We start from the raw sequence: 12,911 nt of genomic DNA, 5'->3' as shown, positions 1-12,911 counted from the left end.
TTTACTTTTAAATAAAATATATTTTAAACAAAAGGGACATCAAGTGGGGAAACAAATTTAGAAAGTAGATGTCAAAATAAAAACATGTGCACATAAATTGCTTAAGAAACTTCATGACGAAGTTCTAATGCTAAATCCAATTATATCTATTAATTTTTGACAATGATCATGTGGGTCTCATCCCATGACACTAGATCAATTGGAAGTCCTCCGGGTTTCCGTCCCGGCTCAGTGAGTTCAGTTCGTCCCGAACGTCAGGCTTCGAGACTTAGTGCAGTGAGGAATTTCTAATTGGTAGCACTCCTGTAAGGTCTGGTTTACTTGTTTCATCATCCATCTCCTAAGGGTTAAGAGAACTATGGCTAGGATAGTAGGTAAGGATCATAGAGAAAAGGAGTGAGTTTTTCGGTGCATGGAAGCCTGAGTTGCTCTTTTAGTTAGAGTCAGTTTCTAATTTTTTTCAAAATAAATTAAATTATCGGGTTGGAAGCAATGCAAATTTCCCAAATAAAAAAAAATCAAACAAAATTACTTTCCTTAATTAATTTTTTTTTTGAAAATATATTTTTGTGCAAAAATGTAGAAATTCAAAGCGATGAACGGTCGAAGTATTTTAAAAAAGCTTGAAAACAAAGGTAGGCGGGCTTCGAAGTTTTGCGTTTAATTTCGTTTTCTCGAACTCCAAAATCTCTCTTTCGAAATTTGAAAATTCCGCCACTCCCCTCTCTCTCTCTCTCTCTCTCTCTCTCTCTCTCTTCTCCCATTATTTCCAATGTTCCTTTGAATCGAAGCGAATTCTAGTCGTAGTTTCTTTGCTGAGCAGGAACTTTAATCTTTATTGTAAGTCAGCCAGCTCCTTTATGTATCTTCCGTTTGTCGGGTGCTCTTTAACTCAGATGAAATGTGTGTGTAATTGGGTGTCGGTGTGTGCGATGCAGATTTATCGATGTTTCTTTATCTGGGTTGTTATCGGAATTGTTAGCATTCATTTAAACTGCGATGACTGTTCATTCTTGAAAATTAACTAGGAATGCTATTAGTTGTCAAGAAAAATTATGTTGGTGCTTTGATTTGATTTTGTTTATCTCTAATTAGGCGTGATGTTGTTGTGGTAATTGATTATTATTTTTTATTACCGTACGCTTCAGCTAAATCTGTTTGGTTTTGTGTATAAGATAAACCCTGTTACTTTTTTATTTTGTGGACTTAATGGGTAATGTATGCTTGAATTTTTTAGGCTTCCATGTGTTTTGCTGTTTTAAGATTGGACGTGAAGTGTTTGGTTATATTCCCCAGATAATGGAGTCGCTACCTGATGCTATAGTCCAACAAATTTTATCCCTAATCAGCAATGCTAAGGATGTAGCCTCTTGCAACTGTGTCTCCAAGAGATGGAAGGAATCATTGCCCTGTTTGAGGAGTCTAATTTTCCCCAGGAATCTTTTTGACACTCTCACCAGTGGAAACACTCCCGATGCCATAGTGAGACAAATGGTTTTGTCTGTTGTTAAGCTAGAAGAACTTGTGGTTTATTGTCCATTTTCGGGTTCTGGCCTTGCGTCTTGGCTATCTATAGCAGGACCCTCGTTGAAGAACCTTGAGCTCCGAATGGATAATATAATTGAGCACCAGACTTCTACTGAAATCCCTTCGAAGTTGGATTGCATCAGAGTAGCTTCAAATTTGGAGTCTCTTAAACTTTGGGGTGTTTTAATGGTCTATTCTCCAAGATGGGATGTTTTTCATAGGCTGAAGAATCTTGAAATAGTTGGTGCTAGGTTGGAAGAACACGCACTTTCTGTTGCTCTTCGTGCTTGTCCTAATTTGAGCCAGCTTTTGCTTCTTGGTTGTGAAGGGTTGAGATATTTTTCCATTGAGAATCCTCATCTTGAGCAGTGCAAGCTTGATTTTTTCGGAGTAGGCAACTGCTCGCTCACGATCAACTCAACAAAGCTTGAATCACTTGAAGTACAAGGTTGTAGTTTTATCAGGGTTTGTGAAACTCGATTCTTAACAAATCTCTCCATTTCCAACAACTCAGGTACTTTTTTCACGGCTTTTAGGTAGTCATGTGTCCAATTTCTTGTTCGACACAGTACACTATTTGAATTTTGATAATTCAATTGATGTGTTATAGGAAGAGTTTATATGGTGGATTTTGGGAAACTCGTGGCATTGGAAACATTGTCCATAAGGGGTGTGCAGTGGTGCTGGGATGCGATTAGCACAGTGGTCAAAATGGCAAGTGAGGTTAAGCACCTCTACATGAAGGTCGAATTTACCGGTGATTCCGAAACACTTCTCCCTTTCCCAGAGATTGACTTAGTCGACTTCTTTAATAGCCATCCAAAGCTTCAAACTTTTGACATTCATGGTGCCATGTTTGCTGCTCTTTGCCAAAAGAACAGCCTGAAAAATGTAAGTCCCCAAATCGAGATCCCAGTAAGCTTTTAATTTTTTTGTGTTGTGTTCTTACACATCGATTTGTGGGATATGTAAAAACACACAGGACAATGAATTTGTAGGCATTTCTTAGATGGATGACGATTCTCAAAAGGTTTTAGTTAATGCTTTTTGACATTCTCGTTTGAACTAAGAAACATTGTTCTATATTGCAGGTTGACTCCAGGTTTTTGATTCCATGCCTCGAGCAGGTTGTGGTCACTGTAAGATCGCCATTAAATGCTGAACAAAAGATGAGCACGTTGGATTCATTGATAAAGTATGCAAAGAATCTAAGAAAGATGACAATAAAGATTCTTCAGATGAAGAGCAGCCATAGCAGTGCTGATGATTTCTTCGAGGATATTTGCAGATTCAGATACATGAATCGCAAGATTGTTTCTATTGAATAGCTATTTTTTAATGGCATCTGTTTTTGAAAAAGGATTGTTAACTTCTGTTCTAGTTCTAGACATTGTTTTCTTTACATTTTTGTCATTAAGAGTTGAATATTGCTGTTACACTGATTCGAGGACCAAAATACACAAATTGGTCCTTGGTTTTGGCTAGAATGGATGTAAGGAAACGTAATTGACTATGAGTAGATTTTTTGTGAGATGGTTTCACGAATTTTATCTGTGAGACGAGTCAACCCTATCGATATTCACAATAAAAAGTAATATTTTTAGCATAAAAATTAATATTTTTTCATGGATGATCTAAATAAGATATCTGTCTGACTAAATACGATCCGTGAGACTGTTTCACACAAGTTTTTGTCATTGACTATTTGTTGATTCATATTGTTTTTGGACATAGTTTTGGATGACAAAATAATTCAAAAGTTATGGTTGTTCAATAAATTTAAAATCAAAGAATGTTGAAAATTAATATTTTAATCGGTTTGATTCTATCTTTGTTTTTTTGAATTGTTTCAATGATCTAACGTGCATTTTTTTTGCATTTAGCCCGTAGTTTTTTGATTTTTAATATTATTGTAAAATTTTATTTCACATTTATAACTAGGTTGATTATGTTATTCACTATAACGGTTTGCAATTTATGTGTCACATTTTCATTTAATAATAATTTTTTATTTACATTCTTAATTTTGAGCATTGAAAGGCTTTCGTTGTGAATATTGTTTGACATGTGAAGTTATGTTATAGACATCAAGTGAATATTAATAAAATACAATACAACGTAGGATATGAACGTAGCTGCTTTATATGTGTAAATGTACAAATATATTAAATGTAAAGTGAATTTACAGTTTTTAATATATATCATCATATAATAAATAAATCTAAAAGCAATATCTGAATTAACGTTGTAAACGAATCGAGCCGATTCATTAACTTTCGAGATAACTCAATAAATATTTTATTTGTATTTAAATTTATCGAACACAAACCTGTTATAATTTTTTCCGAGGTTTACGCCGTTTGCGATTTTTAATAATTTATTGATACAATATAATTATATATTGAATATACATACATTTCGAACATTTTCAAGCCTTACTAATTGTTTGAACATTTCATGTTCCCAATCTTGATAAAACTTGTTATTGTTTTTCTAATGATTCTACTTAAGTGCGCAGAAACTGAAACTGATCAGGACTCGAAGTGATCAGTTATCGAGCCAAAACTGAAACTATCGAAGAATGCAAACTGAAAGTACCAACTGATTAATCGAACTGAACCAGTTCAACTGATGAATCGTAAACCAGTTTAACTGATTGTCCAGCTGATATATGGTTCAGCAGAAGACCTTCAGAAGCCCGGCCAGCTGATGAAGAGTTCAACTGATGAAAAACCCAGCTGACCAGTTCAACTAAAAGAGTGAAATCAGTTCAACTGACGAGTCAAGTGATTTCACCAGCCCAACTGAAGAGCAGTTCAAATTACCAGTTCAGAACCAATAAGTTGCAGAACTCGACAAGCTTATTCAATGGGATCCAGCTGTGCACAAAGGTACAAAAGCAACTGTACTATCAATAATACAATAATGGACGTTGCAGCAAAGCTTAAAGACAAAATGTTTCAGAATGACTATCGGAAAAGTCGAGACACAAATTTCAAGGAACGCATTCAAGCTGCAACGATCACATGTGATGAGTCTTGATATACGGTCGCAGTACTGCTATAAATACAGACTAATACCATCAACAAATATATGAACGAGAAGTGAAAAACAAGAGAGAAAAGAAAGGGCACGCTTATTGCATATCAACTTACAAAGAATAAATCAGTCCAGTCAAGGGAACACTTCAAAATATAGCTGCTTAGTGTAGAAGCTTATTTCTTCAGTGTGTGAGAACACCTTTCGGGTTATTTTCAAGGATCAGTTCTCTCTCTCACACACACACCACCACTCAAATACCGTCTTTCACAAAGGCGTAAAACTTGTGTATGTAGTCTTTGACACATAGACGTTAAACAAGTATTTGCTTAAAGGTGATGCTTTCAGTCTAGACTAGGAGTTCAGTTAGGCAGTGTGTAAGTACTAAGCTGGGTGGGTTTGTACAAGGTATTGTATAAATCAAAGTCTTCTAGTGGATCATACCCGAGGTTGTAGAAGGGGTGACATAGGAGCAGTTGAAGTCTCCGAACATCCATAAACATATCTTGTGTATTAACTGCTTAACTGTGTTTTAAACTGACTTAATCAGTTCAGCTTATATCACTTCAATTCTGTCCATAGCTGAACTGATAGAAGCCAGAATTGATTCCCCGTATTTCAGTCAATCAGTTTACACAAGTCATCAAATTTTAAAATCTTTTAGTTTTTCTTAACGAAGGATTACTTCAATTGTTTTCCGCTTGGTTTGAAACCAAACTCGATCTAATTTATCGGTGTATACATTCTTAGAACACGAGCTATTGCAGCTCATTGAGAATATTGTATTTGAAACACCCTCGCAGGTGCCCGAACTGATCAATCACCAGTGTTTTTAAAAACAGTAAGCGGGCGGCCTCCTGTCACATAGATGCCCATGCATTTTTTGTTTGAAGCCTAATGTTTATTTCTTGTTATTTTCATATTTTTCTAGACTTGTTCTGTATTAGATCAACATCAAAATCCAACATCGTCCTTCGTTTCATCCGATACAAATTACTTAAGATTTTTTCAAATAATTTATTTTTATTGTACTAAACCAAGCAAATCATTGTTTTTTTTTTAAATCTTATTATTGTGCTTTTGCAAAACTTTTAGCAAACTAACATACTTTTTCACATTTTATCAAACTATCGTGAGATTTACACGTTGGAATTTTTTTTTATAAAAAAAATATTTTACTTTTCATTGTAGAGGCGGGGCAAAAAAATAATTATCTAATTTTTTGAAAATTTCATTATTGCCCCGCCTCTACTTTGTTTTTTCAAAGTTCAATATACAATATTATATATCCATACATATACTTTTGTATTAAACATATATATTATCTATATATTTAAGGGCAACGGAGAAATGTTCTCCGTTTTCCACATTTTTTGTAGAAGCACGAATTTCAGATAAAAATCAATGGTTATTCTAATATTTTAAGAAAAAAATGTATTTTTTTGTTCCTTATGTTTATAACTTTCCAATTTCGATTTTTATGTTATCAAATTTTAGTATTAATTCGCTATCTTTTTTTTTTATATTATTGTTGCAATTCTAATATTTTTTTGACGTAATACTGATATGTTACAAATGCAGCATCGATACAACGCCTTGATGTAACGCGAATGTATGTAATGTTACATAAATATTCCTGATGAAAAAAGATTAAAATTACAAAAAGATAATAATAATAAACAATACAATATTAAGACCACACATAAAATATCAAAACCATAGTGAGACAAACATACATACAAAAAATGTAGTTTTTTCATATTTTAAAATAGTTTAATGGCTTTCAGACCATCGATGCATTTCATTCTTTTTTTGATATTTTTATTTTTATGCTAACTTCGGAAAAATATCCTCTCAAAATCAGGTATTAGACACGAGGACATATCCATTTTGGGCGTACATCATAATATCTTGTTTAGATATGAAAATCAAACATAAATAAAGTTTTCAATACATTCTCCAAAGTATGTCTCTCAAAAACAGAGTGGAACTGAAATCAAACCTAGCCTAATATTTCATGAATTGTTGCAGAGTACAAGTAGATCAAGCATTTTCCATCTAAATGAGTTTTTTCTTCTGAAAATATCTCTTTAAGTGCCATATTTGAGCTGTTGAAACTAAAATACAGACTCCCAGTGACATGATACTGAACCAAGCCACCCGAGCATTCGTTCTTTCGCTCACTTCCCGCATCTCAGCTTCTCTATAAGCCCGAGAAAAAAAAATTTGGACAGTTTAATGAACAAGAATAAGCACCGTCATCATAAATCTTCACATTGAACAAGAATATTTAACCTGCTTTTAAGATACAAAAGATTTTCGTGGATGGCTTCCACTGCTCCTTCAAGCTTTCTTAGATCAAGTTCAACACCCTACTAGAAGACAACAAAAGAATATTATTTCCAAAGGCAATAGTTACTAAGTTCTGACAGCATCCCAAGTTTGAATTATTCGGTTCATTGTTATTGAAACTAATATGAACTTAAGGGCAGCTGATTATTAAAAACATCCAAAATATGAAAAAAAGTTGCAACGGGGAATGGTATTTGCAGGTAAGCCAAAAGGACTAACCTCGATGTTTTCCTTTCGTGCAACTGACTCCCAATCTTTTGTTGCGATGCCCATTTTCCAATCGATATTAATGCTTATAACCCCACTACCTGAATAATGGCCATCGATCCAAAAACAAGCCAGATAATTTCCAGACTCAGTAGATGTAAATGCAAATTGACCATGAGTCGCATTTTCATTTTGATGGAGGGTATTTCCATATGGTGAAGTCACCTAACAGGGTAATATTAAATTGACATTTACTAGCTCCAGTAGCAAGGAAGATAAACAACTATATAAATCATGAATTAAAAAGGTTTAGCTCGCCATATCCGACTGGAAATTACAAGTAATCACATAGAAAAAGGGGACTTAAAGACACTGTTTGACGTCACTTCATTCCAGCTTTTTGAGTGCCCAAAAATTGCTAGATACAGCCTCAAGTAATTCATTTGAATCCATGCAAATTTCTTGACCATTTCAAGATTAGCAAATTAATTTCAAACACTAATTTTTTATTTTCATTGCTTTATAGGATCATGGTACCCCTTAGCAATAGAGGCCGGATACTGAAAGCTGGAAAGGAAATTTTCCATGGATCTACCAATATTTTCCCAAAGTCTTTTCCTTCAGCTCCCCCACCCCACACTATTTCTGAGATATTTTTGCAAGTCCCATGAAGGAATGAGAATAAAATCAAACCTAAAACATCATGCTATAATACAAAGTCAACACCAATAAAAACCTTATCGCCCTCCAAGAGATACAATTGAGAACACCACATAGAAATTGCAGAACCAGCTAGTTTAGAGAGAAACTTCCTATCTTTCAAATTAATAAGTGGAAAAAAAAAATAAAAATGAAAACAAGAACTGAAAAAAGCAAAAGTTATGCACAAAAATAGATAGAGGTGGTGTCATCTAATAAATGGGTAGCTCCAAACATCTTGACCCAGGTATCATGAAATCGTTTTTCGATTCCTTTGAAAAAAGCAACATTGTTCCATTCCCTTATTAAAAAACAGAAATATAAATATTTTTACAGGTTTCATTTATAGAAAAATCAAACAAAAAACTTCAGTTTATTCTGTTTTAAGCAAGACAGTTCCCCATCCATCACACTGCACAAGTTCTGCTCAAAAATAGAAAATGTTACAAATGTCCTACATCGATATACTAAACTAATAAAGAATGACTTATAAACTCAACGTTACATCACCCAAAGGCAAGCATTTTGGGATGATACCTCTTTTTGGTTTATAACCTAATATTGGTGCTCTCGTTGAGAGTCGATTTAATGGAAGGGTGACCTAGAAAAGGGCTATCATGCTGAAAGGTGAATGAAAGCCGTATAAAGTGAGCCGCCGCAGACGTTGGCTTCTCAAAAGATCGGCATGTTACAAATGTCCCACATCGATATATTAAACTTATAAAGAGTTGTTTATAAACTCAAGAAGGTTATCCCACCAAATAGACAAGCTTTTTGGAATAGTACTCTTTTTGGGTTTATAACCTAAAAAAAAAACATATGGTTGCAAAGGGATAATAAGAAGGAAATGCTGGGATATAAAGGTTAAAGATTGTGCACTATTTATACCTTCATAGCCATCAACTTCAAATCATCAATAACGGTTCTTCAGATTATCAAAGTAAACACATGGAAAACTGACACATTAATTATTTTCTATCAGATCAGATAACCTCCTTCAAGTTTTCCACAAATTCAGCTAGACCAGGTGGATAAAAAACATTTTGATTAACATTTTCCATGATGTCTGAGAAATTGCGAAAATACAATGCCAAGCTAAAATGATAGATGATTTAAAAAGGACATCACGACAAATTTTCAAAACCAAATAAAGCTCGCTGTCATGCTAGACAACTATCACTTTATCAACCCTTCATATGCTTTCTTCCTTCCTTCATCTTAACATTGTGAATTCTTTCCTTTATCCACTTCCAAATTAATACCCATCTTACCACTAATGATTGCTTTTACCACCTGAAAAATGAACCCAAAAGCACCCTTTCTTAATAATTGCTATCGAAGTATCAAGCTCACCACTTGTTAAAGTAAATATGATCATGCATCTCCAGCTAGGTGGCCACATCAACCTCAGATGTAAACGGATTTAGCTTGCTCACAAGGAATTCCAATCATTTCACAGGTAAAATAACTTATAACACAAAGCAATTAAATCGAACACAAAAACGAACCAAGTAACAGAAAAAGGGAAACAAATCCCTAACCTTGGTGGAAATTGTGGGTGTGGGGTGAGCATGATCGTCAGAGATGACAACGTAGTCGGCCAAAACGACGACGTTTGTGTGGATTTCCTCCGATACGCATTTTGTCCCCTTGGCCGGCAAACTCAACCATATGGACTCGCCCTGCTGCAGAAAACACAGTAAAATCAACAGAAACCCCGCGCAGCACATGTTGGCACCCGCCGCCATTGATTCTCTTCTCAATTAACCTCTTGTATACGCGAGGCGATCGATTGGATCTCTCTCAGGTATTATCTAAACTGTGCCCTTGAACTTTTTGCTTCGTCTTCGGGTTTTAATTTAATCAAATTTCAGCTAAAGTGATTAATCCATGTTTCCCAATTTTGTTAATTATTTATGACATTTTAAACAGTTGCAATCCACCGTGAGAAAAATATTTCCATCGAATATTTGTGAGCCCCATAATCCACATCATCAATCAAATATTTCTCTACTCAAATATCTCATATTTCACAATCAAATATCTCACCAACCAAATACCCACTATCATTTTAATTAATATTTTATTTTAATTTAAATAAAATCATTTAATCACTTTAATTATTTTCATATATTATTTAATATTATATTTTTATTGAATAAAATAAATATTAATAAAATTAAAAAATTTATAACGTACTATACAAAACTAATTTACCATAAAACAATATTTATAATATTAATAATAAAAAATTACAAACCATAGAACAACATTTATAATAATAATAATTGAAAATTAGTAATTCACGAAGATATTAAAAAAAAGACATGAAAACAGAAATTACAAACAACACATATAGTCAAATCCACCAGTCGTTCACTCATCACGACGACATGTCTCCCAAATGTGTTCAACCAAATCGTGACGAAGCTGATGATGCATATGACTATCATGTAACTCTGTATTTCTTCGAAGGTAATCGCCAAATTCTGTGGTTGAACCCTGATTGGCTATGAAATTATCTCGTTCTTCAAAATCCCACATTGATATTGCATGACCCTCGTCCTCAACAATCATGTTGTGTAAGATAATGCATGTATAGATGATTTCTTTGCATTTATCCATAAACCAATGTCTCCTTGGGCCTCTCTGGTGCATTTCCTTTCAAGACGTCATTAAAAAGAGGTGACTCGTTAAGGACATTGATGTCATTACGAGACCCAGCCACTCCAAAAAAGGCGTGCCATATCCACAAGTCGGCTGATGCAACTGCCTCAAGCACAGTTGTTGGGTAGCCATGATCGCCTCGAGTGTACTGAGCTCTCCATGCGACCGGACAATTTTTCCAAGCCCAATGCATGCAATCAAGGCTTCCTAACATGTCAGGAAAACCATGTCTTTGCTCATGCATTTCAAACAAACGAGCGATGTCGGTTGCATTGGGTGTTCTTAAGTACACACGCCCATATATTTGCATAACACATTGACAAAATTTGGACAAGCATTCAAGTGCAGTTGTTTCACCCATCCTTAAATACTCGTCCAATTGGTCGGCTGGGCCTCCATAAGCTAATTGGCGGATAGCTGCCGTGCATTTCTGAAATGGGGATAAGCCTTTTCTTCTCGCAGCATCTTCTCTCCATTTAAAATATCCATCTGGATGATTTTGCAAATCACTGACTATGCGCAAAAACAGCTCCTTTCTCATTCGGAATCTCCGTCGGAACATGTCATCGGTATAAACCGGCTCAGTAGAGAAATAATCATTAACAAGTTGAATGTGCCCAGCTACACGCTCTCTGTTCATTGATCGTCTTCTTTGTGCATTTCCATAAGAAGCTTGAATTAATTCAGCCGCTCTATGTTGATTATGCACCATCATCATGAATAATTCTTCACCAGGATCAGATGTTGTATCTTCTGGAATGTTTTCTCTGTTATTTTGAGTAGGATCTTGAGACATTTTGGAACAAACGAATAGATGAGTATAAGAGAGAATGCAGACTGGATGTATTGTGAAGAATAATTAATAATTCATTTCCTACTTATATACATTTTTGTAACGGCTATTTCGTAACGACGGCTATTTTGTAACGGCTACTTGGTAACGCCTATTTTGTAACGGCTAGTTCATACTTTTATCCACACACATATTATATATATATAAATATGTCTGTACGTATGTGTATAATATATATTATAGATCATTGTCACAAATTAATACATAATTTAAAAATATAAATTTCAAACCACATTACATGTTCAATCTTTTTAAAAACATAAATTGTAAACCACACACAAAATAAAACCACACTAAAATACATGATTTTAAAATCTAAATTGCAAACCACACACATAATAAAAACATGACATCAAATACAAATTACAAACCACATTACATGTTCAATCTTTTTTTGAGCTGCTCACATATCGCTAGATGGTTACGAAGTTGTTCATCTGTCATACCTCGTGTGTCCATTACGAGTAGTTTATGAGCTTGAATGAGTTGATCCACTTTCTTGTTGTTATTATATTCCTCCATCTGTGTTACTGATTGTTGCATAGCCTCGGTAATTTGATCAACATGGGTCACTCTTTCTTTGCCTTTTTTTTTTTGCGGCCTTATGTCCCATAGGACGAGATCGGGCTTCATTGTACTCTGTATCAACACTTGGTGTAGCATTAGACGAGTCAGTATGTGCACCTGACGATTCAGATGTCCTTGCCTTCTTTGCAGACCGGTATCCTGAAGATTGAGGAGCATACATAGGACTATCTTTAACAATCCTCCAAACGTGTTCATATTGAAAAGTAGATTTGAAGGTACTCTTGTATTCTTCATGAGCTCGCATCATCAAATCCTCGTCACTCCATCCACTTGGTCGATCCGTGTACCATTTGCTGTAAATTCCATTATATCTATTCACGATCCTTTTCACTGCAGCCCAATGTGCTTTGGCTTTCTCTGCAGTCCTTTTTTTAGCTTTCTTCTCTCGATTGGTATTGTAGTATTCTACAACCCGTTTCCAAAAAGACTCACTCTTCTGGGCATTACCAACGGTTGGGTCTTCGCTCATCATTGTGTATGCTGCTACAAGGAGCTTATCATCTGCTACTGTCCACGTTGTCCGCTTGCCATGATCTCCATCTGAATCTTGGCCCGTCTCGCTTGCCTGATTGAGAGTAATATTTTCAAGTCCTATTTGAGACGAGAAAGGAGGAAATTGTGAATTTCGGAATTCGTAAGGTGCTTCTACCCCTTTATCACTATCACTTGCATCAACACTAGCCCTTCTCGATTCAGCTGATTGAAGCCCCAGTGATTGAACATGATTAATTCCATGGGATGGAGCTTGCACAAAATATTGGCTACTCTGCCAATATTCTGGGGGGCATGTATTCCACGGAGGTAGAGGGGCGTTAAAAAAATATGGTGGTGGATATGGAAAATGTTGCAAATTCTGTGGTTGCTGTGTAAGAAATGGAAATGGAGGATGTTGGACACTCGGACGAACTCGAGAATTTTCTCCTCTTGAATTTTCGTCGATATTTGGAGAGTTCAAAAGATCACTAAAAAAATTATTGGA

General features: G+C 35.1%; 3 protein-coding genes across 3 annotated transcripts; 1 reads left to right on the top strand and 2 right to left on the bottom strand.

Annotated features, from left to right (window-relative positions):
- The first annotated feature begins 688 nt into the window (after positions 1–688).
- On the top strand, positions 689–3,044 carry LOC142518275 (F-box protein At1g10780-like). The gene is made up of 4 exons (XM_075621020.1): positions 689–840; positions 1,297–2,041; positions 2,138–2,418; positions 2,619–3,044. Exons 2-4 carry the CDS (start codon positions 1,300–1,302, stop codon positions 2,853–2,855), a joined length of 1,260 nt encoding a protein of 419 aa, XP_075477135.1. The 5' UTR covers positions 689–840; positions 1,297–1,299; the 3' UTR covers positions 2,856–3,044.
- Positions 3,045–6,463: 3,419 nt separating this feature from the next.
- On the bottom strand, positions 6,464–9,704 carry LOC142518710 (transmembrane emp24 domain-containing protein p24delta3-like). The gene is made up of 4 exons (XM_075621520.1): positions 9,366–9,704; positions 7,138–7,350; positions 6,862–6,938; positions 6,464–6,769 (listed from the first exon to the last, which is right to left on the bottom strand). The coding sequence occupies exons 1-4, from the start codon at positions 9,570–9,572 to the stop codon at positions 6,625–6,627; spliced, it is 642 nt and encodes a 213-aa protein (XP_075477635.1). The 5' UTR covers positions 9,573–9,704; the 3' UTR covers positions 6,464–6,624.
- A 737-nt stretch (positions 9,705–10,441) lies between these two features.
- LOC142519615 (uncharacterized) lies at positions 10,442–11,287 on the bottom strand. Its single transcript, XM_075622653.1, has one exon. The coding sequence runs from the start codon at positions 11,285–11,287 to the stop codon at positions 10,442–10,444; it is 846 nt and encodes a 281-aa protein (XP_075478768.1).
- Between the last annotated feature and the right edge of the window lie 1,624 nt (positions 11,288–12,911).

Source organism: Primulina tabacum, chromosome 11 (genome assembly GCF_025594145.1).
Source record: "Primulina tabacum isolate GXHZ01 chromosome 11, ASM2559414v2, whole genome shotgun sequence".
NCBI classification, from domain to species: domain Eukaryota; kingdom Viridiplantae; phylum Streptophyta; class Magnoliopsida; order Lamiales; family Gesneriaceae; genus Primulina; species Primulina tabacum.
This window is presented reverse-complemented; position numbering and strand designations above follow the sequence as displayed.